The sequence below is a fragment of the Perca flavescens genome, chromosome 7 (assembly GCF_004354835.1).
Source record: "Perca flavescens isolate YP-PL-M2 chromosome 7, PFLA_1.0, whole genome shotgun sequence".
Taxonomy (NCBI): domain Eukaryota; kingdom Metazoa; phylum Chordata; class Actinopteri; order Perciformes; family Percidae; genus Perca; species Perca flavescens.
In genome coordinates, this window is record NC_041337.1 from 31,500,216 (window position 1) to 31,527,311 (window position 27,096).

Below are 27,096 nucleotides of genomic sequence, written 5' to 3' on the forward strand. Positions count from 1 at the left end.
CTATCTATCGATCTATCTATAAAGGGCGCTAAACTATGTGGTGTTTTAGTGCCATCTGCAGGACATTTCAGGAACATTCTTTCTTTTCATTGGGAGCGCTTGATTTGCTACAGCGGTGAAACTGCGAACTGTTGCTCAACACGCCTAACTTTAGCCCGACACGTTTTACAACGTCGGCTGTAGCTGATGTATAGGCACCTTTGAGTTAAATATGAGACTAGTATTTGACCCCATCTGGGATGTCACCTGCTCCTCAGGGTGCTGTTGCTGTTGTGAAAGCCCAGACAGCTGAGTATCACGTGACATGACGTGTAAGCAGCATGGCGGCGCTGAGCTGAGGTAGCGACTTGACTGGAGTGACACAAGCCTGGCTTTCGTTAGCTTTCCGTCACCTGCTTACTCGCAGGGCCAGGCCGAAATGACGGCCTGAGAGAGAAGCGGTAACGAGACCGAGAGATGCAGCAACAACAACAACAACACCGGCCACCACAGCAGCTTCAGCTTCAGCAGCAGCAGCATTCGAAGGCAGAAAACAGTAAAACCAAGAGCATGTTTCTGTCTCGGGCGCTGGAGAAAATCCTCTCGGATAAGGAGGTGAAGAGGAGCCAGAACAGCCAGCTGCGCAAAGCCTGTCAAGTGGCCCTTGGTGAGTGGGTTTGTTTTGTGTACTGGTTTTGCCGAACTCGGTGTTTTACGTAGCGCTACATTGACACATTAAGGGTCGTATCTAGCTTGTTTGAGAGACAGGGGAGAGCTAACCAGTTAGCTAGCTTTAGCATCTGAATGGCCTTCATCGTCTGTTCAGCTGGCCGTTGACGTTTTCTCGGTAGCGTTAGCTAATGTGTGTGTGTGTGTGTGTGTAGGCATCACTTTCACATCTTATCGTTAATGTATACAATGCTAACATCCAGCATTCACACCACCGCAAACGTAAACAAGCTAAAAAGGTAGCTGTCTTTAGCTAGTTAGGGCTAGGTTAGCTAGCTAAACAGACCAATCCCTGTGTTGTACGTAGCACTGTCACCCAGCCAGACAGCCCAGTCCTGCTCTGCACCCAGACACACAGGGTACCTAACTCCAGGATATAGTCTGACGCCCGTGGTTTTCCATTCAACACAATCGCGGATAGTCTTACACACACACACACACACACACACACACACACACACACACACACACACACACACACACACACACACACACACACCGGGCTCCTTACTAAATTGTGATATTGCTGTTTATATTTCAGCTAAAGCTGCCCGGCCCATTTGTGTTCACACACCTTCCGATATGTCATTTTTGTTGCCTTCAAAACTATCTTGGTTTGTTGGTGTAGAGCAGGGGTCACCAACCTTTTTGAAACTGAGAGCTACTTTATGGGTATTGAGTCATACGAAGGGCTACCAGTTTAATACACTCTTCTGAAATAACAAATTTGCTCAGTTTGCCTTTGGTTATATATGATTATTAATGATTAATGATACTCATTTATGTGAAGACACTGATCATGTTAATGATTTCTCACAATAATGATCAACAATGACTTAACAAGGTGGGTAACCGATAATATCAATATTCAATTTTCATTTTTAGAACAGGCCTGAGGGCTACTCATGTGGTCCTTGGGGGGCTACCTGGTGCCCGCGGGCACCGCGTTGGTGACCCCTGGTGTAGAGGATTCACAAACGTGTGATTATCATACAGTGAGCTGGTACTGATCCGATTGGTCTCAATGCAGGTGATTGAGAAATTGGCAAACAAGAAGTTGTGCTTCATTTAGGTATAGTTTACAGTAACGTGGAAGATTGACTGCAAAGAAATAGGCTAAATGTCACTGCGAGTTGGGCAAACAGGTCGGTGTGTTTGACCTGCTTTGCCTGCTCTCTGTCCCTGTCAGTGACACTCTCATTATTCATGATGCTATTACAGCACAACACTCCTTTTCGACTTCTCACACTACCACCCGTAGGCTGTTTTGTGTGTGTTGCATGGTCATACTGACCACTGTCCGGTGTTTAGGTAAAATCCACGCAAGCTTCATGAACATCTCATCTTTCCCAATGCTCTTCTGTTCAAATATCGAAGTTGTTATGCTGTGGATTGCAGGCATTTGCATCTTTAGCCTCCATGATTAAAATAGACCTACTGTGGAAAGAGAGTTAATAGTTAATGGCTGTTTTTAAGTAAAACACCTGAGCTGTGCCAGGTGAGGTGACTAAATAAAAACACATTTTTTATAACATGAAATTACATTGTCATAAATTCCTTGTAGTTACTTGAAGTCTAACGTTGATTGTGACATTTGTGGTAAATGTTGCTCAAGCTAATTTCCTGTGTGTAGCCCTGTGGGTTTGTGAGGGTTGAGTTCAGTAGTATTCGCTGCCACATCGTGAATCTAATTGATTCGGTTGGTCACATCTGGCTGAATGCACACCATTGCTCACTGTTCAAGGCTGCAACCGCTGGGTAGCGTGTAGCTCGCCTTGGATAGATCATTAGGGCATAAAAAGAAAGTATGAAGAAATTGATTTAGGGAGAAAAGCAAAGATAGCAGAACAGATAGGAATGGTGATGCAGGGAAAACGAGAAAGATCAAAGATCTGAAGGAGGCTGTTGATCAGTGATTAGCAGGGTCACACGGAATCTGTGGACTCAGAATTTTCCACACATTTTGAACAAATTTTTAGAAAAATAAAATAAATCTAGAATGTCAGATTTTCATTCTTGATCACAGCTGAAAACTGTAAAAAAAAAAAAAAAAAGAAAAAAATCTGCAGATTCCATTTGGGTCTGGTGATTAGTAATTAAAAAATAGGGTACGCCTTAAATTCAATCCTGCTCTAATATATCAATAGTATACTTTGACCAGAAACATCACTTGTCCACCAGTTATTAAAATACAAGGAAACAAAACCCATCCTACTGCAGTCAGGTTTTTGATTGGCCCAGTAACCCCCAGGTCTAGAGTCAGATCATGACACACTGACGTGAGCTGAAAGGGTTAAAGTTCAGACTTCAGTAACCTTTAATCTCCTGTGTCTCCCTCCATAGATGAAATCAAGGCAGAACTTGAAAAACAAAAGTAAGTATTGTCATGCACATAGCTTTTTCCCTGAATGAATGAATTAAGGAATGCACTGCAGTTAGTTTCTTTTTCATTTTCTTATGACACAAGGCAACAAGTCAAGGTAAGGTTTGCCCTGAAGCAGTCTGCAGTAAACCCCAGCTGCTCACTGTGATTTGTGACTAAGTTGATTTGCTGCTTTTATTATTGCCATTTTGGATTATATCAGCAGCACTTCAAACAGCCTTCAGGTAATATATCTGCTGTTATTTTAACAATATGCCATTATGATTTTCTGAGGTTTGAATGTGAAACTTAAATGCTCTGTAAAATATAAATGTGCAGTCAAATGTTTACACTTCATCTATTAACATCATCTGCTGGACTTACCATGAGGTTAAAATGGGACTGTGTTTGTAGTACACACACTGTTTGCTCTCCTCATCCCTGTAGGGATGGTTCAGTGGTCCCACCCAGAGCCAACTACATTGAGGCCGACAAATATGTGCTGCCCTTCGAGTTGGCCTGTCAGTCAAAGTCCCCCCGGATAGTTAGCACCTCTTTGGACTGTCTGCAGGTCAATACACACACACACACACACACACACACACACACACACACACACACACACACTCTTTATTATATAATCCTTTTTAACATCTTATTTACCTGATGTGTTTTATTTCATTTTGGTTCCTGTAATTGGCTGATTGTACTTGTCTTATTGTTCCTATTTGTATTTGTTGTCGTGACTTACTCATGTAAAGCACCTGGTTGGTTTGTTGAGAAAGGTGCTGTATAAATATAGTTTATTATGTTTTTTTATTATAGCTGCATTATGGAAAATGTAGGATCCAGTGTTTTGGGATATGACCTAATACTTGACACTAAAAGACAGGATATCTCAGGCTCTGCACCTTTTGATGTTTTAAATTTTAAAATGTGACTTTTGTAGCCCCCCAACTTTCTAGTAGTGCAATACTAAATCCCCCTAGTAGTGCCCCTTTAAAACATGCTCTCCTTTGATCAAATGAACCCTTAATGACCCTTTTTAAACACAAAAATGAACTCTTCATTTCTCAGTTTCTCACATACTCCCAGTTGAGCAAAACAAACACACCACTGAAATATACCCCTAAACTCACACACATACACCTCCATACAAACAGTCACAAGCGTGCAGTGAATTGTGTGCATCACACTCCACAAAATGACGCAAAAGGACCCCAAACTACTCCGAGACGTAGACACTCACCCTGCCTTTGCTGCCCCACTGTGCACTGTTTCTCCAAACAGAAGCTGATCGCGTACGGCCACATCACCGGCAACGCCCCGGACAGCAGAACCCCGGGCAAGAGGCTCATCGACCGGCTGATGGAAACCGTCTGCAACTGCTTCCAGGGCCCGCAGACCGACGAGGGAGTCCAGCTACAGATCATTAAGGTACCCAGAGCCCGTCTGTACATCTGGCAGCCTTTAGATCCTCCAGCTGTCAGTGTAGTTGTTTGTGTGAGACCCAATCAGGCCAAACAGTCAGGGCTGGGACGCCTTAGTTGGCGTTCTGACACGGTTCACAAAAGTGGGGAAAAAAACCTGTTTCCGCATGTTAGGAAAGGAGTTAAGAAACGTTATATAATATTGAATATTTAAACAAAACTACATATATGTATGCCTTTTTGTGCGTCTTAATCAAGTTGTTAAACCCATGATGTAATACTTAAGATCACACAAAAAAATTCAACTAATGAATTTCTTGTTACCGAATTTTCCCTCAAAATGGATTTGAAGGGCTTTAAGACTGACATCCTTAATTTGTTGCACCTTAAAAATAATCATCTCGAAGATTTTCTATTTAAATGAATGTCTGTTTAGTCACTATTTATTGACAAACAAAAAGCCTGGGTGCATGGGGGTAAAGCCCTGTACCTCCACCATAAAAGATTCTGGGATTGGTTCCCAGTAATGGTACCTTGGGCTTGGTTGCGTGTTCCAACAAACACAGTTGGCCACGTTTGCGGGTAGGAATGAGGAAACAAAATGGTGGTTGAGGCGGTAGCCCAGTGATGAAGGAATTTGCAGTATTACTAAGTGGTTGTCTGTGGTGACATTGCTGGGAAAATCCCAAGCGGCGCACAGTCAGTGGCGCGCTTTCCTCAACCAGCAGTGGTTGGCCCGCCAGAGAGGGTAGGCGGAGCTAACGCAACAGACTCGCTCTTCAACTTACTTGTGTGTGAAGCTGTGTACTAGTTTTTTTTTTTTTTTTTTTTCTGGGGCCTGTTTCACAAAAGCAGAATATATACATCCAGGATAACTGATAAAGCGAGGCTTGACCTAGTCTAATCTGTGCATCCTGGCTTGGTGCGTTTCACGAAGGCCAAGCCAGGCTGAGGAGGAGCAACTAGGTCGAGCCAGGCTGAAGTCCTTCAGATAGACGCGCGCCCACAGCTTTCCTCAAAAGACCGCGAGGTCGATCACAGATTTACTGAGGCCAAAATGGAGAATACACATTATACATACTTTATACAGAGTGAGCAGCAGCTTCTTGTGGAAGTATGATGACGTGAAACGCATCATTTGTATAAAAAGAAAAGAAACGCACGGCCGCTGTAATGAAACGGCGAGAGAAAGCGTGGCAGACGATCGCGGACCAACTGAATGCGTAAGTAACCTAAATATATACATTAATTGACCACTGTTCTAATTGAAACCGTCATAATCCTACCATTCAAGGATTAGGCTACTAATCATTTGCACAAATTAACAGTTGTACTATTTGCCTTAAAAGTAAGCAGAAGATAATGTTACCCAGGAAATTTACCATGAAGATCAATTTTCTAGAACGCTAGAATATGATGCGTAAATATCTCTTTCACTCTGTTCCTCCCTCTCTCTCATGGGCTAAAATATAAATTTTCTAAGTCATATTAACTTCCACTGCTCACTTTTAATGCCAAGTGTACAACTGTTTGTTTTTGCAAATGACATTGACTCATTGAATGCTTTCAATTAAGAGCAGTAGTTCATAAATGTATATTTTTAGACTATCATTCAGTCCGTCCGCTATTATCTGCCACGCGGTTTTTTTTATTATAGAGGACGAGTTTCTTTCTCTACATACATATTATATGCCTCGCTCCCTCTCTCTCTCCTCCCTCTCGAGGTTTCTTGAAGAAAACCTGCTCCCGACCAGGTTAGGTTCACAGACTCAGTTACCGTAGTAACTGACTCCGAGGTTAAGTTACCTCTTTTTCTGGAACGAAAAACCCAGAGTTTCCCTCATCTCAGGGTTAACAAACTCAGAGTTTTCACTAAACCTGCTTTCTGGAACGGGCCTCTGGTCTCTACTAGCTCTGCGAGTAAACGGTTACTATGGTCGAACAAACAAATAGAAGAGCGATGACTACACACGATGACACTTCAAAAACAAGTGAAAATGAGATCCAAAAACACACCTGCAATTACTGCTTATCGCCATAGGTGCCACCACCGACAACGAAACAGAGATCTTCGAGATTGTAATGAATGTAAAGAGCAGAAAGGCTGCATGGGTTAAATAAATTCTTGCTTTCCTTTCTGAAAAATGTTTCTGTAGCAGCGCTGCTGCTGCTGCGGACCTCTGTTTACACAGGACACCACGCACTCGGGAAGGAATATTTTACACAGCTCTTTATTTTGCCGACTTCACATTGGCAGAGGCGTATTGTGTCAGACAGATCTCGCAGAGTTAATTCGCTCCCACCTGGCCCGAGGCTCTCAGTCGCGAATGTCCAGACTCCCCCTGTTCAGTCTCTCTCACCATCACAGTTCTTTTCTCTCAGCGTCTTTACTTCTCAGTGTCGGCAATTCCCCCCTCTGCTCTGGCTCGCTACTGTTTTTAAAAGGGAGAGCATGATTAGACCACTCGCTACAGGTGTGACAATCAGTCCCTCCCTGCCTGCTCACCTGAGCCACCACCTCCTCCCCCACACTCGCTCTCTCTCCCCACACCTCCACAGTTTCATACTCTAGAAAATGTTTCAAATGCTCATATTATGTTTTTTGGCTTTTTCCCTTTCCTTTATTGTGTTATTTAGCTTTTTTGTGCACGTTATAGGTTTACAAAGTGAAAAAGCCCAAAGTCCACCCCAAAGGCACTTACCATCTCCAACAGAAAACACTGTTGACAAACTGCTCCAAACAGCTCTATTGTAGTCCAGCCTTTACTTCAGAGACAAACGTGCGTCACTTTGTAACACACGTTATAATGCTCACCTAGCTGCTAGCGTGGCACGCCCTCATATTCTGCTTCTGACTGGCTAGTAGTCCTTACCTAGCTACTGCGCATGTGCGACTCCCAACAAAGATGGAACAGAAGTGCGATGCCTCACTCTGTAGCTAAAACAGAGAGCTCAACACACAGGGTGAAAAGAGGAGCTGCAGCAATGTACAGTACAACAAAAATATGGTGTTTTCTGAAAATTAAACCATGTAAACCTATTACTATATAACTTCTAAATACAATTATGAACCTGAAAATTAGCATAATATGAGCACTTTAAAATGTCCAATATCCAGTATTGTCATTTTTTTATTTTTGAGAGAGGATCAACTTAATATTTAGTTTATAATGTAGCCTTGTAATATGTCCTAATCAGTGCACACGTTCACCATCTTTGTCAGACATTTTTATCGCATTTATTTACATTTACAGGTCACTTCTTTGGCTTGACAACATGCCTTTGTGTTTGCACAGTAGATGTGATTCATAACCGCGGCCTACTGAAGTTTCCTCTCCTTGAAATACACATGGTTGTTTGGAAAGGGCAAAGTTTCTCCTGCTTTAGGACTCGCACAGTTTTATTACTGTTGATCTAAGATTTATAGCAGATTGTTAGCATCTGTTTTACATTCACCACTGAATGTCAGTGCAGTTAATTTAGACTGACTATTACAAACTTAAACACAAAATTATATATTTTATTTTTTTATTATTCTAATCATTTTTCTAAAATCTGAAAGTTAAACTCTGTACCAAACACGGAGTAGCAGAGAAAGAGAGAAAACTATACTTAATATAATCTACCACATCAGTGGGGAAGTGGAGTGGTGATTCAGCAGGTGCAGCAGCAGCGTCTCCTAAACAAGACATCCTGTCTGATAACTGTTGACTTGACTTCCTTTTCTCTCCGTCCAGGCCCTGCTGACGGCGGTGACCTCCCCGCACATAGAGATCCACGAGGGCACGGTGCTCCTTACCGTCAGAACCTGCTACAACATCTACCTGGCCAGCCGCAACCTCATCAACCAGACCACCGCTAAGGCCACCCTCACACAGATGCTCAATGTTATCTTCACACGCATGGAAAACCAGGCTGTTAGTGCATTAAAACATTGTTACTCCAGCCATACAACTGATGTCACTTTTTGGCCAAACATGGGGAAATTATTTCTTTCTTCTCTGCACTTTCCTTTTAAATTACATTGAATGGCCAAAAGGGACTTCAGTACGATAAAATAAAGACATTTAATTTTCTGTTAAGCAATATGCTTAATGAATAAGAAACAAAATAAAGAGACTTCTTGGCTGCACAAAGGCAACAACATGAGGAGGAAGGCCAGGCTTAGACTATGGCTAGTGCTATAGAATTGATTTATAACTGGCAGGCTAGGGTTTGATGCTTCTATCTGTGTAACCAGTACACACCACAGTAGTTCTCCACGTTGCTCAACAAATGTGACCATGTCAATTCACTGCACGTCCTCAAACATATGTGTCAAAGCCTTCCTAATCATAACAGCCCCAGCCATAACTACAACCTTGGCCATAATTACAGCACAGTTATATTGCCATGTCCACCTAATCACAGCCACAGCTTGTCTCAATCTCAGCAGCCGTAACATTAGCCACAGAGACCTGTGGCTGAGGAGCTTTCATGACCATCAGCACGACATGACTAATGACTAATGTTGATATCAATGATCACACTTCAACCTACAGTGGCAAACGGACCAACTTCAACTAATTGATTGAAGACTAAACATAAAATGCATTAACCATTAGGTTGACATGACTGCTTAGGTGTCGCCAAACTCTTACCTGATACGACCCAATTGCTATGAATCAAGTTTTGTTTCAGCGCCGATCCTGCATCCAGTCCTACAACCATAGCTGCCACTCTACTGCAGTCAGTGGTCACAGCCTGTGGCTATGGCTGCAGTCGGAGCTTGGCCCTGCTAAACATTAGTGGAGATTTTGGTGGTACAAATTGGAATGTTGTGGAATCACAGGCTCACCACTGGTGTTTGATGTGAATCAGCTAGTCACGTTCAGCAATAATATCTTTAATAATTAATTGACAATTTATTTTAATCCAGTTCTTCCAAATTCCCTTGTGTAAAACAATTCCTCTACATGGCTCCCCTACTTCCGCTGCCTCCACAGGCTCTGGAGGCTCAGGAGCAGGAGAAGGACCGGCTTCGTCTGCCCCAGCAGAACCCGTCCCCAGTCCCTGGTAATCGGAGGTCCGGCTCCCCCCGGTCTGACCGGACACCTACTCCGGAGCTCCAGCACTCCCCGTCCCCGGCAGCCAGTTCTCCAGACCTCGCTACCACCAACCCCACCAGCTCCACGCCCCCACCGCCAGCCCCCGACCTGGACCAGGACCAAGCGGCAGACGCGCCATCAATCAATGGAGAACCTGAGGGCGGCAACGCTCCGATTAACGGAGGAGCAGAACAGATCGCACCATCCGGAAGTACGTGTCCACTTGGGTTCCCAAATTTCAGTTTGAAATTTAAGTTCCATTTTGAAGTTTAAAAAATGTCCCCCTTGGTTTTTCCTCCAACTCTTTTAGGAAAATCTGAGGGTGTAACGGTGGATTGTGCTGCTTTCATATAATAGCTTCTCTAATCTTCATGATTCATTTGTTTACATCAGATTCCGTTTTGGAAGATCAAGATGTAGAGACGCCTCCTACAGCAGCTGAGCCAGCTGAGGAAGGGGACAAACCAGAGAGCAATCCAAATCCGGCAGAGTCAGCAGCGACGGAAGGAGAGGAGGGAGAGCAACAGCCAACACAGATACACAGCGGTACAGGTCCCAAATTACTCGTCTGTTCTATTTTTTTCTCTTTTTTTATCCTCTCAACGCTTGTTGGCGGAAGTGTTTTTCTTTAATGGTCATGACGTTAAAATATTCGTTCCGGCCTCTCCTCCAGGAGATGAGCACCCAGCCCACCCTGTCGATGAGCAGACAGAAGTGGCTCCCCCTGGAGTCAGAACAGAGGGTCAGCATATGAACGGCATCATTGAGGACCGCTCTTCTGTTTCCTCCACAGATATGCTGGTGAGAGGTGTTAATACCATCAGTTGTTAATCAGTAGTTTGCTGATAGGAAACACAGTGGGGGAAAAAAACAAGTTGCTTGTGGATCAATTATTCTATTGTGGTTAGGTATGAAATAAATCTTAAATTTGATGCTTAAACGAGTGCATTGCATTTCTTCACTTAGCGGCCTGACGTGATGTTTCGTTTCTTCACCTCAGCTAAAAGTGGATAAAGTTGCTGAATAGGAGCAAAAATAATTAGCCATATCAAAGTGATGACAGATCATACCGGTTATATTGTTTATCCTTAACTGCTGCTATGATCGTCACTAAAGTTTCAGAGTTAAGGGAATTTCAAGTTTGAGCGTTTTATTCTTGTTTGTTGTAAACCTTATTAAGCGTGTGCACACGTAGAGTATGTGCAAGTATACAGGCAACCCCGCCTATGGCCAGACATGGCCAGAAAGCTTAGTTCCTGTGTGTAGAAATGTTAGAAATATCAGTTTTATAAAACATCTGCACTGTTTAGTTCCTCTCATCAGTCCCACTTGTGCACAGCCAAAGCAAGTTGAAGAGATCAGAGTTCAGTAATCATAATGGAAAACTGGTAAGCGGCAAAATGCACTGCTGCTACCAGAACGTGATGAGTAAAAGTTACCCTGTTGATAAGATGATTGCCTCTGGACACATCTGGAGTCCAGCCACAAACCATAATCCATATGGAAGTGTCCCAGCACAGAAACAGTTTAGGGCTTGACAAATCAGAGCTGTTGCTTTCCTTTTTTTTGACGAAGACTAGGGGTTTGAATCTTCACCGGTCTCACGATTTGAATCAATTCGATGTCACGATGCGTCACCTCCTCAATTTTATTATATATGGCTGCACATGGTTTTAATCAACAAATTCAAGCAGTCAGATAGGAACTCCCCTTAAAAAAGACACTTCCTGAATGTAGCGGAGTCCGAACATAGCAGACATACAAAAGGCAAAAAAAAAACACGACCGGAAAATCAACAAGTAACATCAGTAGGCAATAAGCGATTATGGGCTGTCACTGCATCAGTGCATCATCCACGTCCACATCGCGATGCAATGATTCATTTAAAACCCCCTAATAATGTGGACTTGTTGCTTGAATAAAAAAGTTGAGACTGACTTTCTTCCTCTGTCTCAGGATGCTGAGGCCCTGCAGGGACCCCACGGCGCCGCTCGATTCTCCCACATCCTGCAGAAAGATGCCTTTCTAGTGTTCCGCTCTCTGTGCAAACTCTCCATGAAGCCTCTGGCTGAAGGACCTCCAGACCCAAAGTGAGTGTTGTGTTTCATAGGACTTCTAAATGCACGATAACTTAGCATAGCCACATCCTCTTAAGTCTTACCTCATCTCAGTTGGCCACATTTCTGTTTTACATCACACCATTAAGATATATATTTTTTTTAAAGATTCTTGTAACATCCTGAACTAGAATCTTTTCATGTGATGATGACTTCTATGGTAGCACGCAACAAGTGTCTTAAATCATCAACGCTCGTACTCTGAAAACCTTCCTTGACCCACTTTTGGTCCGACATATGGCAACAGTTGCCAAAATGAATATGAATGCCTTTCGCTTACGCACAGCGCTTCATCTAAGTAGCCACAGGTTAACTTGCCCTTTTCCATCCTTGTGTGGCCCTGTCATCTCTAGTTACTGTAACACTAGACCCTGAGCCAGTCTGCGTGAATAGGCCAGAGTAAACTGAGCCCGGAAGAAGCTCACAAAGAAGTCAGACTGGCCTACATTAAATAAATACCACGATGAAACACCACTATATATTTCCCTCAACTTTGAGTAAACTGGAACACTATTCATTGATGGAAGGGACATCTGTGTCTACTGAGCATGTTGCTGTATATGCTGCTTTAGTGTCTTTGTCTGTTTCCTTTTTTTATATGTACACGTAACTTATGCCCATACAATCCCTGTCCTCTGCAGGTCCCATGAGTTGCGGTCCAAGATTGTCTCCCTGCAGCTGCTGCTGTCTGTGCTGCAGGGCGCCGGGCCGGTGTTCCGCACACACGAGATGTTTGTCAACGCCATCAAACAGTATCTGTGCGTGGCACTGTCCAAAAATGGCGTCTCCTCTGTGCCTGAGGTCTTTGAGCTCTCTCTGGCTATCTTCCTCACCTTGCTCTCCCACTTCAAGGTCCACCTGAAGATGCAGATTGAGGTACAGGCGCAAAGTAACCGTAACGGACGGTCTCATCTGTGTTATTTGTCTGGCATAGCTACGATTGAAGAGGAAAATGTACCTGTTGCTGCTTGCTTGACTAAAGAGTCACTTAATCTCCTGACTTCTATCTCCTGTCGTCCACCTCGTCTCAGGTGTTTTTCCGGGAGATCTTTCTGACCATCCTGGAGACATCGACCAGCTCCTTTGAGCACAAGTGGATGGTTATCCAGACACTAACACGCATCTGTGCAGGTACAAATCCACTGACCCAAGCTTTTTCTCAACTTATAATTTGACATACACAGTCAAACTAAAACCCTTACAGACATGGAGTACAGTACATCAAGCTGTTAAAGTGATGGCTTTTTATCATTTAGACATAGGGGACTTATGGTAATGTTACTTACGGCTTTATTTTAGACATGACAGGACAATCTAAACACATTGTTTTGTAATTTTTGACACTGCACAAACATAGAATACCAAGACATTGGCTCGTTTATTCATCCACGCAGTTTGCATGAATGAAAGTTGTAAATATGAGGAGGGAGACAACTGTGGTTGTATGAGGATTATTTTTGAACAGTTTAAGATCTTTCCTATACACTAATCTGACATGAGAATTATCTCCTCAACAACTGTCTATGCAGGAAAACCCTTAGCATGGAAATGAGAAGTGCTGCAAGTCAAGTCATTATTGTATTTACTACTTCACTTGTACAGTGTATTGTTGAGTCTTAAGAAATACATTTTACTGAATAAATTTTTTTGAAAGTTTTTGTTATACCTTTCTTCCCCCCAGATGCCCAGTGTGTGGTTGACATCTACGTGAACTATGACTGTGACTTGAATGCAGCAAACATCTTTGAGCGCCTTGTAAACGACCTGTCTAAGATCGCTCAGGGCAGGAGTGGTCAGGAGCTTGGGATGACTCCTCTGCAGGTACACGCACACTCAGGGATTCAAGGATCAACATGGGAGCGCAAGTTTAAAAAAGAAAAATAGGTTATCTTTCTGGTCAAGGACAGACAATGACTTCTCAATCTTTCATATTTATAATTTAAATCCTAGTTATTAAATTGGTCACGAAACATATCTCTAAAACTATAAGCACCTAGTTGTAATGTCACCAGGGTTGAGGCAGGACTCTTTTGGCCATAGTTTCATATGTCACGTTTTGTGTGTAACATGACGTATGTGAATGTGTGTGACTGTGTAAACGAACAGGGTGGTTCTATATTAATCCACAGGAACTGAGCCTACGTAAAAAGGGTTTGGAGTGCCTGGTGTCCATCCTCAAATGTATGGTGGAGTGGAGCAAAGACATGTATGTCAATCCAAACCTTCAAGCTAACCTTGGTAAGTGTGTAGTGTACAGTAAAAATGTGAAGAGTGCACAGGAGAGCGGGGGAAGTCTAAACATATAATTCTTATTTGCAGGCCAGGAGCATCCATCAGATAGTGAGGGAGGAGAGCTGAAGCTCCCAGATCCACTGGCAGGACGTCGAGACAGCATCAGTTCGCTAGACTCCACCGTCTCCTCCATCGCCGCGGTTTCCCAGGCAGACCACCCGGAGCAGTACGAGGTTATCAAACAGCAGAAAGACATCATCGAGCATGGCATCGAACTGTGAGCCCTTTTTTTCTCAACCTGGTTAGGGTCACTTAGGATTAGCCTTTCAGTCCACTATTTTGGACAAACAGTCCAAAATAGTGGGATATTTTCACCTTTGTACTTAATTATTTTGGTTGTTGTTTAGGAAAGATGAGCATTGATGTCTTCCTCTTTTCTCTCCCCAGTTTCAACAAGAAGCCAAAGCGAGGTATCCAGTACCTGCAGGACCAGGGCATGCTGGGTTCCACAGCCGAGGACATCGCCCAGTTCCTACACCAGGAGGACCGGCTGGACACTGTGAGGGATTGCACAAAAATATACAGCGCTCTGTGTGTTCTCAATGAATAAAACCGTTTATTCACGTTGGCAATCCTCCAACTGCTTTACCTCTGCACCCACAGACCCAGGTGGGAGAGTTCGTGGGCGAGAACATCAAGTTCAACAAAGAAGTGATGTACAGTTATGTGGACCAGTTGGACTTTTGCGGGCGGGACTTTGTCTCGGCACTCCGAGCGTTCCTGGAAGGCTTCAGGCTGCCTGGTGAGGCCCAGAAGATTGACAGGCTGATGGAGAAGTTTGCTGCTCGATACTTGGAGTGCAACCAGGGGTAAGACCCACTTTAGATTTCCTTTTGAAGTATAAAGGCTGATTTACGGTTCTGCGTTAAATCGACGGCGTGGGTACTTATGTAGGTACGTGGAGATACCGACCCTACGGCGTAGCCTGACGTGCACCTCTTAAAAAAAATAACTACACGTCGCTGCGATGCACCCCGCTCAGCTGTGGCTTGATAGCGTTGTATTTCCCCCTAATCATTCAGTTCGGGTTCTCCTTCTCCATAAACAACATGAAATCAAGGAGAGGGTTAACTTTTCCTGCTTCAGATTTCCCACCGTGGTCAGAAAACACAGGGGAGACACTTTTGTTTCTCCCACAATAGCCGCTTTCCGACCAAGTAGATACAGGAACGTAGTTATAGGAAAAGTCCACTTCTAAGCAGTTCTACTAACTACTCTCCCCCAAAACCGTTTTTTCCATTTGCATTCGCACTGGCCAAGTGGCCATAGGGACTATAGGAGGGGTAAGGGAGGGATGCAACAGTCTTTATAGCGTTATAATCAGAAAACAAATACACCATAAACAGTATGAACTAAATCTAATGTATATAGCATATTTGTCATAATTTAAACAAGTCTCCCGAAGAGAAACGGGTATCTCTCTCCTCTGCCGTGTGTGTGTGTGTGTGTGTGTGTGTGTGCGTGCGTGTGTGTGTGTGTGTGTGTGTGTGGACCTGCAGACAGTCCAAAGAGGTGCTAAATATCCGTGGGGACTTTGACTGACAGGCCAACTCGGAGGGCAGCACATATTTAATCACCGTCACTCTCTGACTCGCTCTACTACACACCCCACGCACACACACATGCCGTCCCTGCCATTTGCTTAGAGATTGACGCATACGTATAAACTTTAGGCCATTTATTACGGCCAAAGCTCTGCGTGGAGCCTCCGCACAACCATAAATCAGCCTCGAAAGACCAGAGATAGATCTTTTTATTTTTAGTCACAGAAGTTTACGTATAATTAAAAAGAAAACAAATGACTAACCGTTGCACTGATATGTGTTCTCTTTTGCAGCCAGACTCTGTTTGCCAGTGCAGATACTGCCTACGTGCTGGCATACTCCATCATTATGCTCACCACAGACCTGCACAGTCCTCAGGTTAGAACTGTGGACTGTTTTATGTCCTGTCACTATCCTCACCATGAGCTCTATACGTGGGCCACTTTATCATCCAGGATGCAACTGGATCTCGTTTTTCTTGCATCTGAAATTTAAAGTCTGGGAAAAGCATGTGTAAAATATAGCGCACTGTGAGACACACACAGAGATGATAGCCATGGAGGGGAAGTGAGAGAGAGAGAGAGAGAGAGAGAGAGAGAGGGAGGGAGAGACACACACGATGAGACAATGAAAACACTATTGATAGCAGTAAGGACTTTTTTTGCAGTAAATATACATTACAAAAATATACATGCATGCATTCATACATACATCACCACAGCACAACGCAAAACAAAAGAGCAGCAGCAACAGTCTTTTTTTATTTATTTTTTTTTCCTCCACACAATTGTACCAGCCAGTTTCCCTCAGTAGCTTTCAGCTTCTGTTTCATAACTTGAGATTTTAACTGTGTCGGGCTCGGACATAAATATCTTAATGCCTGTCGGACGCGGGCCGGGCTCGGACAGAAAAATGCGGCCCAATCTGCACTCTAATCCAGACCATTGTGATATCACAACCTGTAATACTTATTAAGTTGGCCTGTTATATTTTTTTTTATTTTTACAGATACAATATAGTCAAATGAGTTCAAACTTAACCCCAACCCCCCACTACCCCCCACATTACATTTTAATTTTTGCTGCACTGCTTCCCTGACCCAGACCTCTCAGGTCGTCTGGGACAGTTCTGCTTTCTGTACCCCAGAGTCAGAACCAAACTGGGGGAAGCAGTGTTCAGTTTTTATTCTCCACATATCTGGAACAAACTCCCAGAAAACTGCAGGTCCGTCAGTGACTCTCAGTTCTTTTAAATCAAGGCTGAAGACCTTTCTTTTTGATGTTTCCTTTCTTTAAATAATTGTTCATTTATTATACTGAAGTTGCATTGTTGAAACTGTATGACAATCTATATAAGCATATAAAGAGAATTAAAAAGTAAGACCAGTGGGACCGGCACGTTCTGCTTTTATATTTTTTATTTTTATGTTTTTAACTGCTCTTTAATGTTTAATTTATTATACTGCACTGTAACTTTTATTCTCGTATTTTATCTGTTTTTAATTGTTTTTATGTAAAGCACTTTGAATTGCCCTGTTGCTGAAATGTGCTATACAAATGAAGCTGCCTTGCCTTGCCCAGAAATCTGCAGTGTGCATCAAATTAGCAAATCAGGTGAACTGTGGCTGGGTTCATTCATGTCTGCAGTTTAGTAATTACCCTGCTTAATATTGCAGTGAAACAAAATGTTTTTATCTTGGCAGTAATGTGCAGCAGGCTTAGTAAATCTCCCCCAGTGTATAAAGACCAAACAATGATAGAAGCTTACACCTGATTATGGCAAGACATTAGGCAGCTTATTGGTGGGGGATTTTATTTTAAAATAGGCAATGCTTGAATAGCTCGTCAGGAAATGTTTTTCCACTGTGTCCCATTTCTACACTCCCAATTTCTGCCTTTCTCGATCTTCTTCATTCATGTAGGTGAAGAACAAGATGACAAAGGAGCAGTACATCAAGATGAATCGCGGTATTAACGACAGTAAGGACCTCCCTGAAGAGTATCTATCTTCCATTTACGATGAGATCGCAGGCAAGAAGATTGCCATGAAGGAGAGCAAAGAGTACTCAATCACCCCAAAGTCCACCAAGCAGAGTGAGTACATGTCTCCATTCATTCTGTCAGGATTACTCACTGAAATAAAAGTTTTCTCTGAAGTTTGCTTGTGTCCCACACTGGCTGGTAAAAAAACAAAAAGACAACCGACTAGTGATGTATCACAGTGGTGTCCTCTAGGCTCAGGATCTCCCTGACTCTATTCACGGTTTGCTGAAAAACATCACAAACATGTACGTCCTCCTCCCTGCAGGTGTACCCAGTGAGAAGCAGCGGCGTCTGCTGTACAACATGGAGATGGAGCAGATGGCGAAGACCGCTAAAGCTCTGATGGAGGCTGTCAGCCACGCTCAGGCTCCCTTCTTCAGCGCTACACACCTGGAGCATGTCAGGCCCATGTTCAAGGTGCTACTTTTTACTCCGTTCATTTCCTTTACATTCCTGATCTTTGAACAGTGGAATTTATATTATAACCATAGAGGCAAACTGTTGCACCAATATAGTGGTTTGCCTACCTTTTTAGAATTGTACACGTGCCGATAATTTGCGTATGTTGTAGCTGGCGTGGACCCCCTTGCTGGCAGCGTTCAGCGTGGGACTGCAGGACTGCGACGACCCAGAGGTGGCTTCACTGTGTCTGGAGGGCATTCGATGTGCCATCAGGATCGCCTGCATCTTCAGCATGCAGGTCTAATGATCTTTTACACACACATTGAGCCTGATGTTTATATTGCATAATTATGTCAAGTGAACATGACATTGGCTCAGTGTTTAAAACAGCATGAAACTGTGACTGGCCTTCCTGTCTGTAGTTGGAGCGAGACGCATACGTCCAAGCCTTGGCCAGATTCACCCTGCTGACGGCCAGTTCCAGCATCACAGAGATGAAGCAGAAGAACATTGACACCATCAAGACCCTGATCACTGTGGCCCACACGGACGGAAACTACCTGGGCAACTCATGGCATGAGGTGACTCCCTATTGACAGGAGATATGAGCAGTAGTAGCATAGGGAAAACATATTATTGAATCTCAGAAATAACTGATAGATACAGTGATAGACTTCAGATAACTTGCACATACACTCAGCTGCCAATTTGTTAGATACACCTAGAACAAACTAATGCAGTGTTAATACAACAGCACTGCAATATATCCTCCCTTCTTGGATGTTCAGTTTTAATTTGATCTTGCCAGTGTTTACTTACAGCCTTTTGCCAATGGATTGGTAAATATGATTGAGATTTATTTGGGGGCATAGTTTTTCATATGTAACCTAGATAGCTTAGTCACTTATATTTGCCTATGAACATGAGACAAACATAAAAAGAAGTCGCTTTTCTTGCATTTTGAATCTAAAAACTGAATATTTTAAAGTGCTACTGTCAGAGAACTACAATAAATCATCATCATTTCTACTTTGTCATTGTCCTAAAACGGTGATGTCACACTCTCCTAGGAGTAGTCCTTCTCTTCATAAAAATAACTTTAAGTGCTTTTAATCTTTGGTCAACTTTCAGCACAAAAGATAGATTGTGAGATGCTTGATAAATATGGCCCTGGTAAATTGTATTCTTGAATCCCAAGGAAAATGCCTCAACCATTAGAGTTGAATAATAAAAGTGCTAATATATGATCACTGTTAAGGATATAGTTTTCATATGAACTGGATCAAAACTGTTCTCAGGTCAACATATCTATTCTAAAAAAAATTTGTTTTGTAGATCTTGAGGTGCATCAGTCAGCTGGAGCTCGCCCAGTTGATTGGCACAGGGGTGAAGACGCGCTACATCTCAGGGGTGGTCCGGGACAAGGAGGCTGGCATCAAGGGCTTACCCTCTGGCACAGAGGAGTTCATGCCCCTGGGCCTGGGTAAGACACACACACATATACACACACACACACACACACACACACACACACACACACACACACACACACACACACACACACACACACACACACACATACACCCCATTATTTATATTTACAATTTAATCCCTGATTCTTAAAATCACCTGCTAAGTTGTCTCTATCTTGAGGACTCTCATCAAAACTACAAGTTACTCTTGTTGCTTCTACAGTAATAGCCAGTGTTAACTTTTTCAAGCCACTGAATGTCCAATATTAACTTCAAAGAAGCTATTGTTTAATGTAAAAACAGTGTCTTTCTTTGTGAAAATCGCAGTCTTAATTAGATATAACCGCACACACGCATGCAGTATTATTACCTTTTCCACTGTGCTATTAAAACTTGTGATGCCTGACTGTATACATTAGCTCGTGTTAAATGTGTTTAATGGTGAAGGTAACCTGGTGGGAAGTCAAGACAAGAGACAGATGGCTCACATCCAGGAGTCAGTAGGAGAGACCAGCTCTCAGAGTGTGGTGGTAGCTGTGGACAGGTAAGACAAAATGCCCCTAAAAGTACTCAGATACAGGACATTAATAATAACATAATAAATGCATGATCTATATACGGCCTCCTTGTGATGAATGAAGTTTTCTATTCCCTACAGGTACTAACGCTGCTTTTATATTTGCAGGATCTTCACTGGTTCAACCAGACTAGATGGAAATGCAATTGGTGAGTGTGGCCAACAATATCTCTGTTTGTTTGTGTACATTATAAAGAAAGAGACGGTATTTATCGTGTGTTGCTGTTTAATGGTATCCAGTGGACTTTGTGCGGTGGCTGTGCGCGGTGTCCATGGATGAGCTGGCCTCAGCACACCAGGCGAGGATGTTCAGCTTGCAAAAGATTGTGGAAATCTCCTACTATAACATGAACCGCATCAGGCTGCAGTGGTCTCGAATTTGGCAGGTCATAGGAGACCACTTCAACAAGGTCAGTAACGAAAAGTAGAAAATGAAGTGTGAGCTACAGTCTCATGTGCTTTAGTGAGGGTTGGTGTTTCAGACTGTGATCTTTTGGTGGGACTCCCTGCTGCTCTGTGCACTTAGTTTTGTCCTGTATTGCCTCCTTGAGGATTTATTACAGCTTCAGGGATGTAAGAAGGCTCGTAAATTATGTCTAGACAGGCTGTTTGTATGCCAGACATTGTCATTTATTTTAATGTGCTAAGGTGGGGCATGTTTTGTCCTAAGAATACACACAAGATCAAGTCTACCCCATTCCCCTAAAAGAAAGGATTGCATTGAAATTAGCCTTTACTGAGCTTACCATGTCACTGAAAATACTGATGCATAGTATATAGATGAGAAGATCCAAACATGGAGGGAATAGTGGATCAATAAAGCAATTTTAGATCTATTACTATATAATTATTTTATACAGTCAGTGAATATTAAACTTATTTTCACCGAGTGGCCAGAAACACATCTCTAGATGAATGCTAATGTTGCTCTGTATAAACTATATACAGTATGTGTCAGTGTTGTGTTTACAGCCTGCTGCACTGCCCCCAAGTGGCCCAAATAAAATCCATAAATGTTAATTAGTTCAATTAAATTAGAGTATACAGTACACATACGGACCAAACTGTCTTGGAAAGAAACAATTCATCTTGATTATTTTAGTAAACTAAATTGAATGCATCGCTGAGCGCCGCTCCTGACTGTTGTGTCTTTCTCCAGGTGGGCTGTAACCCCAATGAGGATGTAGCCATATTTGCTGTGGACTCACTCAGGCAGCTCTCCATGAAGTTCTTGGAGAAAGGAGAGCTGGCCAACTTCCGCTTCCAGAAAGACTTCCTCAGGCCTTTTGAGCACATCATGAAGAAGAACAGGTAAGATATTGTAATATGGCCGGATGGGGATGGGAGACTGTACTTTCTAAAAGTGGTCTATCTATATTTATAATACATTGCTACAGGGTAATAGAAGTAAGAATGGTTAGGAATAGTGGAGCACCCCCGGGGTCTTAATATTATTAAGACTTATGTCTTATGTATTTTTTTGTCGTAGGATTAAATAAATACTGTAATATAAATACATAATTTGTGTGGGTAAGGTTTTCACTTTAGTTTATTTTATATTTTTAGTTTCATAGAATTAGAGCTTGAAATGTGACAGATATTTAGAAACAAACCTCATAAAAATGTTTTGTTAAATTCAGGTAATGTTACTTTGTAAATAGTTTTTCTCTCAGGCTTAAAATCCACACTTATTTTCCATTATATGACAGTGAAGTTGCCATTAAATTTCATCCTAGGTGTCGTTAAAAAGGCCTTAAATTTAACTTGGAAAATTGTGGGGGTACCCTGAGACAGTAGATAGAAAGAGAGAGAGTGTTTTTCACAGCATTGTACCGTATTAACACACACCCCCACCCCAGGTCCCCCACAATAAGAGACATGGTGATCAGGTGTGTGGCTCAGATGGTGAACTCCCAGGCGGCCAACATCCGTTCAGGTTGGAAGAACATCTTCTCAGTGTTTCACCAGGCAGCCTCCGACCACGATGAGACCATAGTGGAGCTCGCCTTCCAGACCACTGGGCACATTGTCAGTGAGTATGACTGCAGCTCTTTCCTCAGGGCAGCCATTTTGGTTCCGGTGGTTAAAAGAAACAAGTGACAGAGGTTGTGTTGTGTCAAACTGCTTAGCTGACAGCGAGATGGATTTTTATAAGGGTGTGAGAATTAATGGCAGGGAAGATTTAAGATCTCCTAAACCAACCAAATCATTCTTGTTTTTTTTTTAACTTCTTTTCTTTCCCTCTCTTCATCACTCTTTCCTCAGTGAGCACCTTCCAGCAGCACTTTGCAGCCGCTATTGATTCGTTCCAAGATGCAGTGAAGTGCCTGTCTGAGTTTGTGTGCAACGCAGCTTTTCCTGACACCAGCATGGAGGCTATCCGACTCATACGCCACTGCGCTAAATACGTCTCAGAAAGGCCACAGGTCGGAACAACTGAAATGTTACTACACCGGTTCAATGAAATGACAGTTGTGTGACAAGATAAATGGTACTATCAGCACTATATAGTTTCTTAAAAAAAGAATGATGTAGTATTACACTTCATGTGTCCCTGTCCAGGCCCTGAGGGAATACACCAGTGATGACATGAATGTTGCCCCCGGTGATCGGGTGTGGGTTCGCGGCTGGTTTCCCATTCTGTTTGAGCTCTCCTGTATCATCAACCGCTGCAAGCTAGACGTCCGGACCAGGTAGAAAAACAGCTCCGCGTGGAGTGTAGCTCACACTGTCATTTCACTGTGGGGGACACACTTTTAGCTTCACCTATCAGCTACAGTGATTTGTCCCTCCCTTGGGCTTTACCTGCCCTGATTTGTTACAAAGACAAAACCTATGAAAATAAATAAAGTAAACAAACAAAATATGATCCAACACAAATGAAATAAAATGAAAGCATGACTGGATAAAAACACTAGAGTTAACACGCCAGGCCGCTCCAAATCACAATAACAAAGACCATGACTGCTACATTACTTACAGACTTAAGTAAAAAATATAACCCTTTTCATTTATTAGTATTTAAACAAGCATGGAGGACTAATCAAATTAAGAATAAATATGTAGCACTTGAAGAGATGAGATCAGCACAGTGAAAGGAAGCAGGATTAATGCCTCTCACTCATGTTGTGCTAGTGATCCCATATTAGTAGGTTTGGGTATTGTTTGGTTTTTTTCCGATACCAGTGCTAAAACGATACTTTTAAAACGGTGCCGGTGCCTGAACCAAAATATATTTATAATGTATATAATATAAAATATAAAAAAGGAGCACAAAATGACAGTTGGCGACATTAAAGAATTGCTTGTTTATAGCTAAGGCCATATGGTCAAAATGAAATGATTGATTAATAATGTAATAATAATAACTTATAACAATGACCTATTACACCAGTAAATTGCTGGTAAACAACAAAAACAAGCACCAGATGGGAAAAAGGTATTTTACAATAACTTAAAATGCACCACAAGGCTGGCGAGTTTCAAGTAAACGCACCGTCTGTGTTGTTTTTCCGACAACACCAGCTACAGTCAGATTGTTGTACGTCCCGGTGGTGGAATCCAATACAGGGAAATACAGTCACACTTTACACCACTTAACGTAAGCTGTCAGACTTTTTAACCACTGTGTTTAATCCTAGCTAACGGTAACGTAGCGTCCCGTGCAGCAATGCTTCTGAAAATAAAATAAAAAATGAGGCACCAAAATTTTTGTCCTTAATCGGTCTCGTTACTACCGTTAACGTGTTTCGGTACCCAACCCTACATATTACACACTCTTTGTTAGGCTGGATGTAGAGCTGTGAAACAACAAGACTGACGTGTCATCTGTTTGTCTTTCTTCTGACAGAGGTCTCACAGTCATGTTTGAGATCATGAAGAGCTACGGTCAAACTTTCGAGAAGCATTGGTGGCACGACCTCTTCAGGATCGTCTTCCGCATCTTTGACAATATGAAGCTCCCCGAGCAGCAGACAGAGGTCAGACATCACTAGTAGCAGGCCGTCAAGTCCCATGTTGTTGTTCATCTTTTGACAAGCTACATACACATTTGAAGGATGTCCTCTTTTGGGATTCGTAGAGGCAGAAGACCTTAAAACTGTTTTTAAGTTGTATACACGTAGATAATTAAATGGGGAATTTGGAGAAAGGAAAAAAAAAACTGCTAACACATCTGCTAATGTTTGTCTCTTGTTTGCCTCCAGAAACACGAGTGGATGACGACAACATGTAACCATGCTCTGTATGCCATCTGTGACGTGTTCACCCAGTTTTATCAGCCTCTCAGCGAAATCCTGCTGGTTGACATTTTCACACAGCTACAGTGGTGTGTCAGGCAAGGTGGGTGTTCAGATTTATTAAGGTGGATAAAGCACAACACTCCTAATAAGGCAGAGGGCCTGGCTAGCTGATGAGACTGACTGACCGACGTGGGTGTCTACGTCCTCACTTCCAAAAGTCTTTGTTTCCGCCCGTGGACACGAGGCCTAAAAGTAGCAAAAGTTGTCGTTTTAGTGTGAAGTTCCCAGTATTTGTGTCCGATGTGTCATTACCTTTCTTGTACAGACAACGAGCAGCTGGCTCGGTCGGGGACTAACTGTCTGGAGAACCTGGTGATTCTGAACGGGGAGAAGTTCAGCCCCGAGGTCTGGAACATCACCTGCTCCTGTATGCTGGAAATCTTCCAAAACACCAGCCCTCACGCGTAAGTCCTGAACCACGGTACTTTCAGCTGGAGATCAGGTCATTTTAGTTTCAATTCAATCCGCTCAAAATGTTACTGAACGTCTCGATGACTGAGTTCGTTCAGTCAGTTAGTTATTTAATTAATCGTTACCGGTTTTTAAAACTAAACGCACAGTAGGCTAGACAAAGAAAGCACCTCAGATGGAAGAAAAGAGAGACTTTATTGTCTTTAGACTTCAAGAACTATTTTACTGTTGGAAAGGGGGTCTTCATAAAACTGGGCTGTCTCTGCGGTAGAATGGCACAAACATGTTTTAAATTGTTGCTACATGGCCAGAGAAAAGGGGCTGTGGTATTCCCTTTCGCTTAAAAGGTAGAAAACCTACAACTACCAGAGTGCACTACGCCACACTGGACCAACAAACGCTCGCTCTGGTGGGTGACGTAATGCGAGCACGTCACAGAATTATTATGGCGGCCTGCTGGTAACAAACAATCTTGTATTAAAGTTAAACGGTAAGCTACAATATGTTTCTGGAAAAAATGAGAGAAACATATCTTAAAATGCAGAATCTTGGTTTATATTTGATCAGCGCTGCCTGGTTTTACAGAGAGAGGGACGGCCGTCTCTCAGTCCACTTCTATACTCTTTGTGTCTGTATGTGGAAGTACAATCAGTAGTTGGAGCAACAATAGTTGGAAACAGTTTTGTAAGGTTATTGTGCTTCTGTGGCAGTATGTGATCCCAACACCTGATTCCCGATCTGCCATTCTGTTTGCTTTTCAGTTTATTGACTTGGCGACCAGCTGGACAGGAAGAGGAAACCACAGATGGAAAACATTTTGTAAGAAAATAAACAAATGCACTCACATGATGTAACACAAATTACAGTATGTACAACAGCAGCTCAGCAGATGCTTAAAAAATGATAAGCTGCTTTTAGCCAGTGAAAGTACTGTTCCTCCTGTTCCTGTTCCCTGCCAACCTTCCCACCATATCAGTAGTATGACACTAACCTGTGAATGTCCATGGTGTTTGTTGCTGTTTGTCTCCAGGACGCAGATTTTGACAACCTGTCCCAGAGCAGCTACGACAGAGCTATGTCTGAGAGAGGACACAGCCAGATGTCCAGCGACGACACCTGGAAGGGCAAGTCCAATGCTAGTGAGTACAACACACACACACACACACACACACACACACACACACACACACACACACACACACACACACACACACACACACACACACACACACACACACACACACACACACACACACACACACACACACTGTAGAATTGACATTGATGTGTTTTGACCCTCTTCAAAGTCTGTTTACCTTTTATAAAGGTACAGTTCATTTTCATTTTAAGGTGAACCATCCCTCTAAATTCTCTACACCACTTGTATTTTTCTGTTCTACAGGAGTTTCAGACCAGAAGCTGTTTGCAGGGCTGCTGATTAAATGCGTGGTACAGCTTGAACTAATCCAGACCATAGACAACATTGTCTTTTACCCATCCACCAGCAAGAAGGAGGATGCTGAGAACATGGCTGCTGCACAGGTAAGTTACAACAGCTGCTATACGGATACATTTTATCCCAACGTTGCTTTATTTTGTGATCACATTTTTCGTTAATATTTGAGTAAAGTTGAAAGTGTGAAATAGAGGAACAGCGCTGGAACCGTTGTTTTTCCGTGAAGTTAATGACATCCGACATTTTATTTTTTTTATCTCACTCTGGGATGAAGTTTTTTTTTTTTTTTTTTTTTTTACTCGAGGCAAAAAGTGAGGCGCTCAGCAACGCAAAGCAGCGAGCACAACGCCCTGTGTAATCTTAACTTGTCTGGTATGCTGAGTTAAAGTTTTGAAATGCTGTCCTCCCGTCAGCGAGATGCTCTGGAAGAGTCGGAGGCTGAGGCAGGCGAGGCGGGTTCAGATCAAGGTATGTACAGACACATGACCTCTGCACACCTCTTCAAGCTGCTGGACTGTCTGCTGGAGTCACACACCTTCGCCAAGGACTTCAACTCCAACAACGAACAGAGGACAGCACTCTGGAGGGCAGGTAAATGGAAAGTAAAAAGTCCTCTTATGATTGCTCCGTTCATACATTTCTATTCCTATCTTTTGCACTTTATTCTATATATGTGACATAGAGTAGAATGCATCTGTCTGTTGTAAAACAGCCTTACAATGTCTTATAATATATTGTCTAAACTCACCGCCTTAAAAAGTCTTTAATGAGGCTTAACAGGTAATCCTAATTCTAAAGTTATTAATCTAAAATTTGTATTTAGTGCAAATTCAAAGTCTGTATCACAAACGCTCAGCAGGATACTGTGTTGTTGCCTGGATTATTGAAACTGAAC

General features: G+C 42.7%; 1 protein-coding gene across 1 annotated transcript in view; it reads left to right on the forward strand.

Moving 5' to 3' along the window:
* The first annotated feature begins 78 nt into the window (after positions 1 to 78).
* The window catches only part of arfgef2 (ADP-ribosylation factor guanine nucleotide-exchange factor 2 (brefeldin A-inhibited)), a 31,408-nt gene continuing 4,390 nt past the window's right edge, over positions 79 to 27,096 (forward strand). Inside the window, exons 1-36 of the mRNA XM_028582519.1 lie at positions 79 to 646; positions 3,052 to 3,082; positions 3,518 to 3,641; positions 4,361 to 4,507; positions 8,238 to 8,417; positions 9,486 to 9,798; positions 9,981 to 10,133; positions 10,261 to 10,388; positions 11,544 to 11,677; positions 12,346 to 12,580; positions 12,736 to 12,835; positions 13,386 to 13,525; positions 13,834 to 13,942; positions 14,024 to 14,213; positions 14,384 to 14,495; positions 14,600 to 14,805; positions 15,834 to 15,918; positions 17,462 to 17,633; positions 17,848 to 17,999; positions 18,154 to 18,282; positions 18,407 to 18,565; positions 19,320 to 19,467; positions 19,904 to 20,000; positions 20,142 to 20,182; positions 20,274 to 20,443; positions 21,193 to 21,344; positions 21,893 to 22,065; positions 22,299 to 22,459; positions 22,596 to 22,726; positions 23,884 to 24,013; positions 24,239 to 24,374; positions 24,600 to 24,738; positions 25,507 to 25,564; positions 25,776 to 25,884; positions 26,148 to 26,287; positions 26,615 to 26,792. Of these exons, the coding sequence (XP_028438320.1) occupies positions 457 to 646; positions 3,052 to 3,082; positions 3,518 to 3,641; positions 4,361 to 4,507; positions 8,238 to 8,417; positions 9,486 to 9,798; positions 9,981 to 10,133; positions 10,261 to 10,388; positions 11,544 to 11,677; positions 12,346 to 12,580; positions 12,736 to 12,835; positions 13,386 to 13,525; positions 13,834 to 13,942; positions 14,024 to 14,213; positions 14,384 to 14,495; positions 14,600 to 14,805; positions 15,834 to 15,918; positions 17,462 to 17,633; positions 17,848 to 17,999; positions 18,154 to 18,282; positions 18,407 to 18,565; positions 19,320 to 19,467; positions 19,904 to 20,000; positions 20,142 to 20,182; positions 20,274 to 20,443; positions 21,193 to 21,344; positions 21,893 to 22,065; positions 22,299 to 22,459; positions 22,596 to 22,726; positions 23,884 to 24,013; positions 24,239 to 24,374; positions 24,600 to 24,738; positions 25,507 to 25,564; positions 25,776 to 25,884; positions 26,148 to 26,287; positions 26,615 to 26,792 (5,152 nt within the window). The 5' untranslated portion in view covers positions 79 to 456. The remainder of the gene's footprint in view (positions 647 to 3,051; positions 3,083 to 3,517; positions 3,642 to 4,360; positions 4,508 to 8,237; positions 8,418 to 9,485; positions 9,799 to 9,980; positions 10,134 to 10,260; positions 10,389 to 11,543; positions 11,678 to 12,345; positions 12,581 to 12,735; positions 12,836 to 13,385; positions 13,526 to 13,833; positions 13,943 to 14,023; positions 14,214 to 14,383; positions 14,496 to 14,599; positions 14,806 to 15,833; positions 15,919 to 17,461; positions 17,634 to 17,847; positions 18,000 to 18,153; positions 18,283 to 18,406; positions 18,566 to 19,319; positions 19,468 to 19,903; positions 20,001 to 20,141; positions 20,183 to 20,273; positions 20,444 to 21,192; positions 21,345 to 21,892; positions 22,066 to 22,298; positions 22,460 to 22,595; positions 22,727 to 23,883; positions 24,014 to 24,238; positions 24,375 to 24,599; positions 24,739 to 25,506; positions 25,565 to 25,775; positions 25,885 to 26,147; positions 26,288 to 26,614; positions 26,793 to 27,096) is intronic.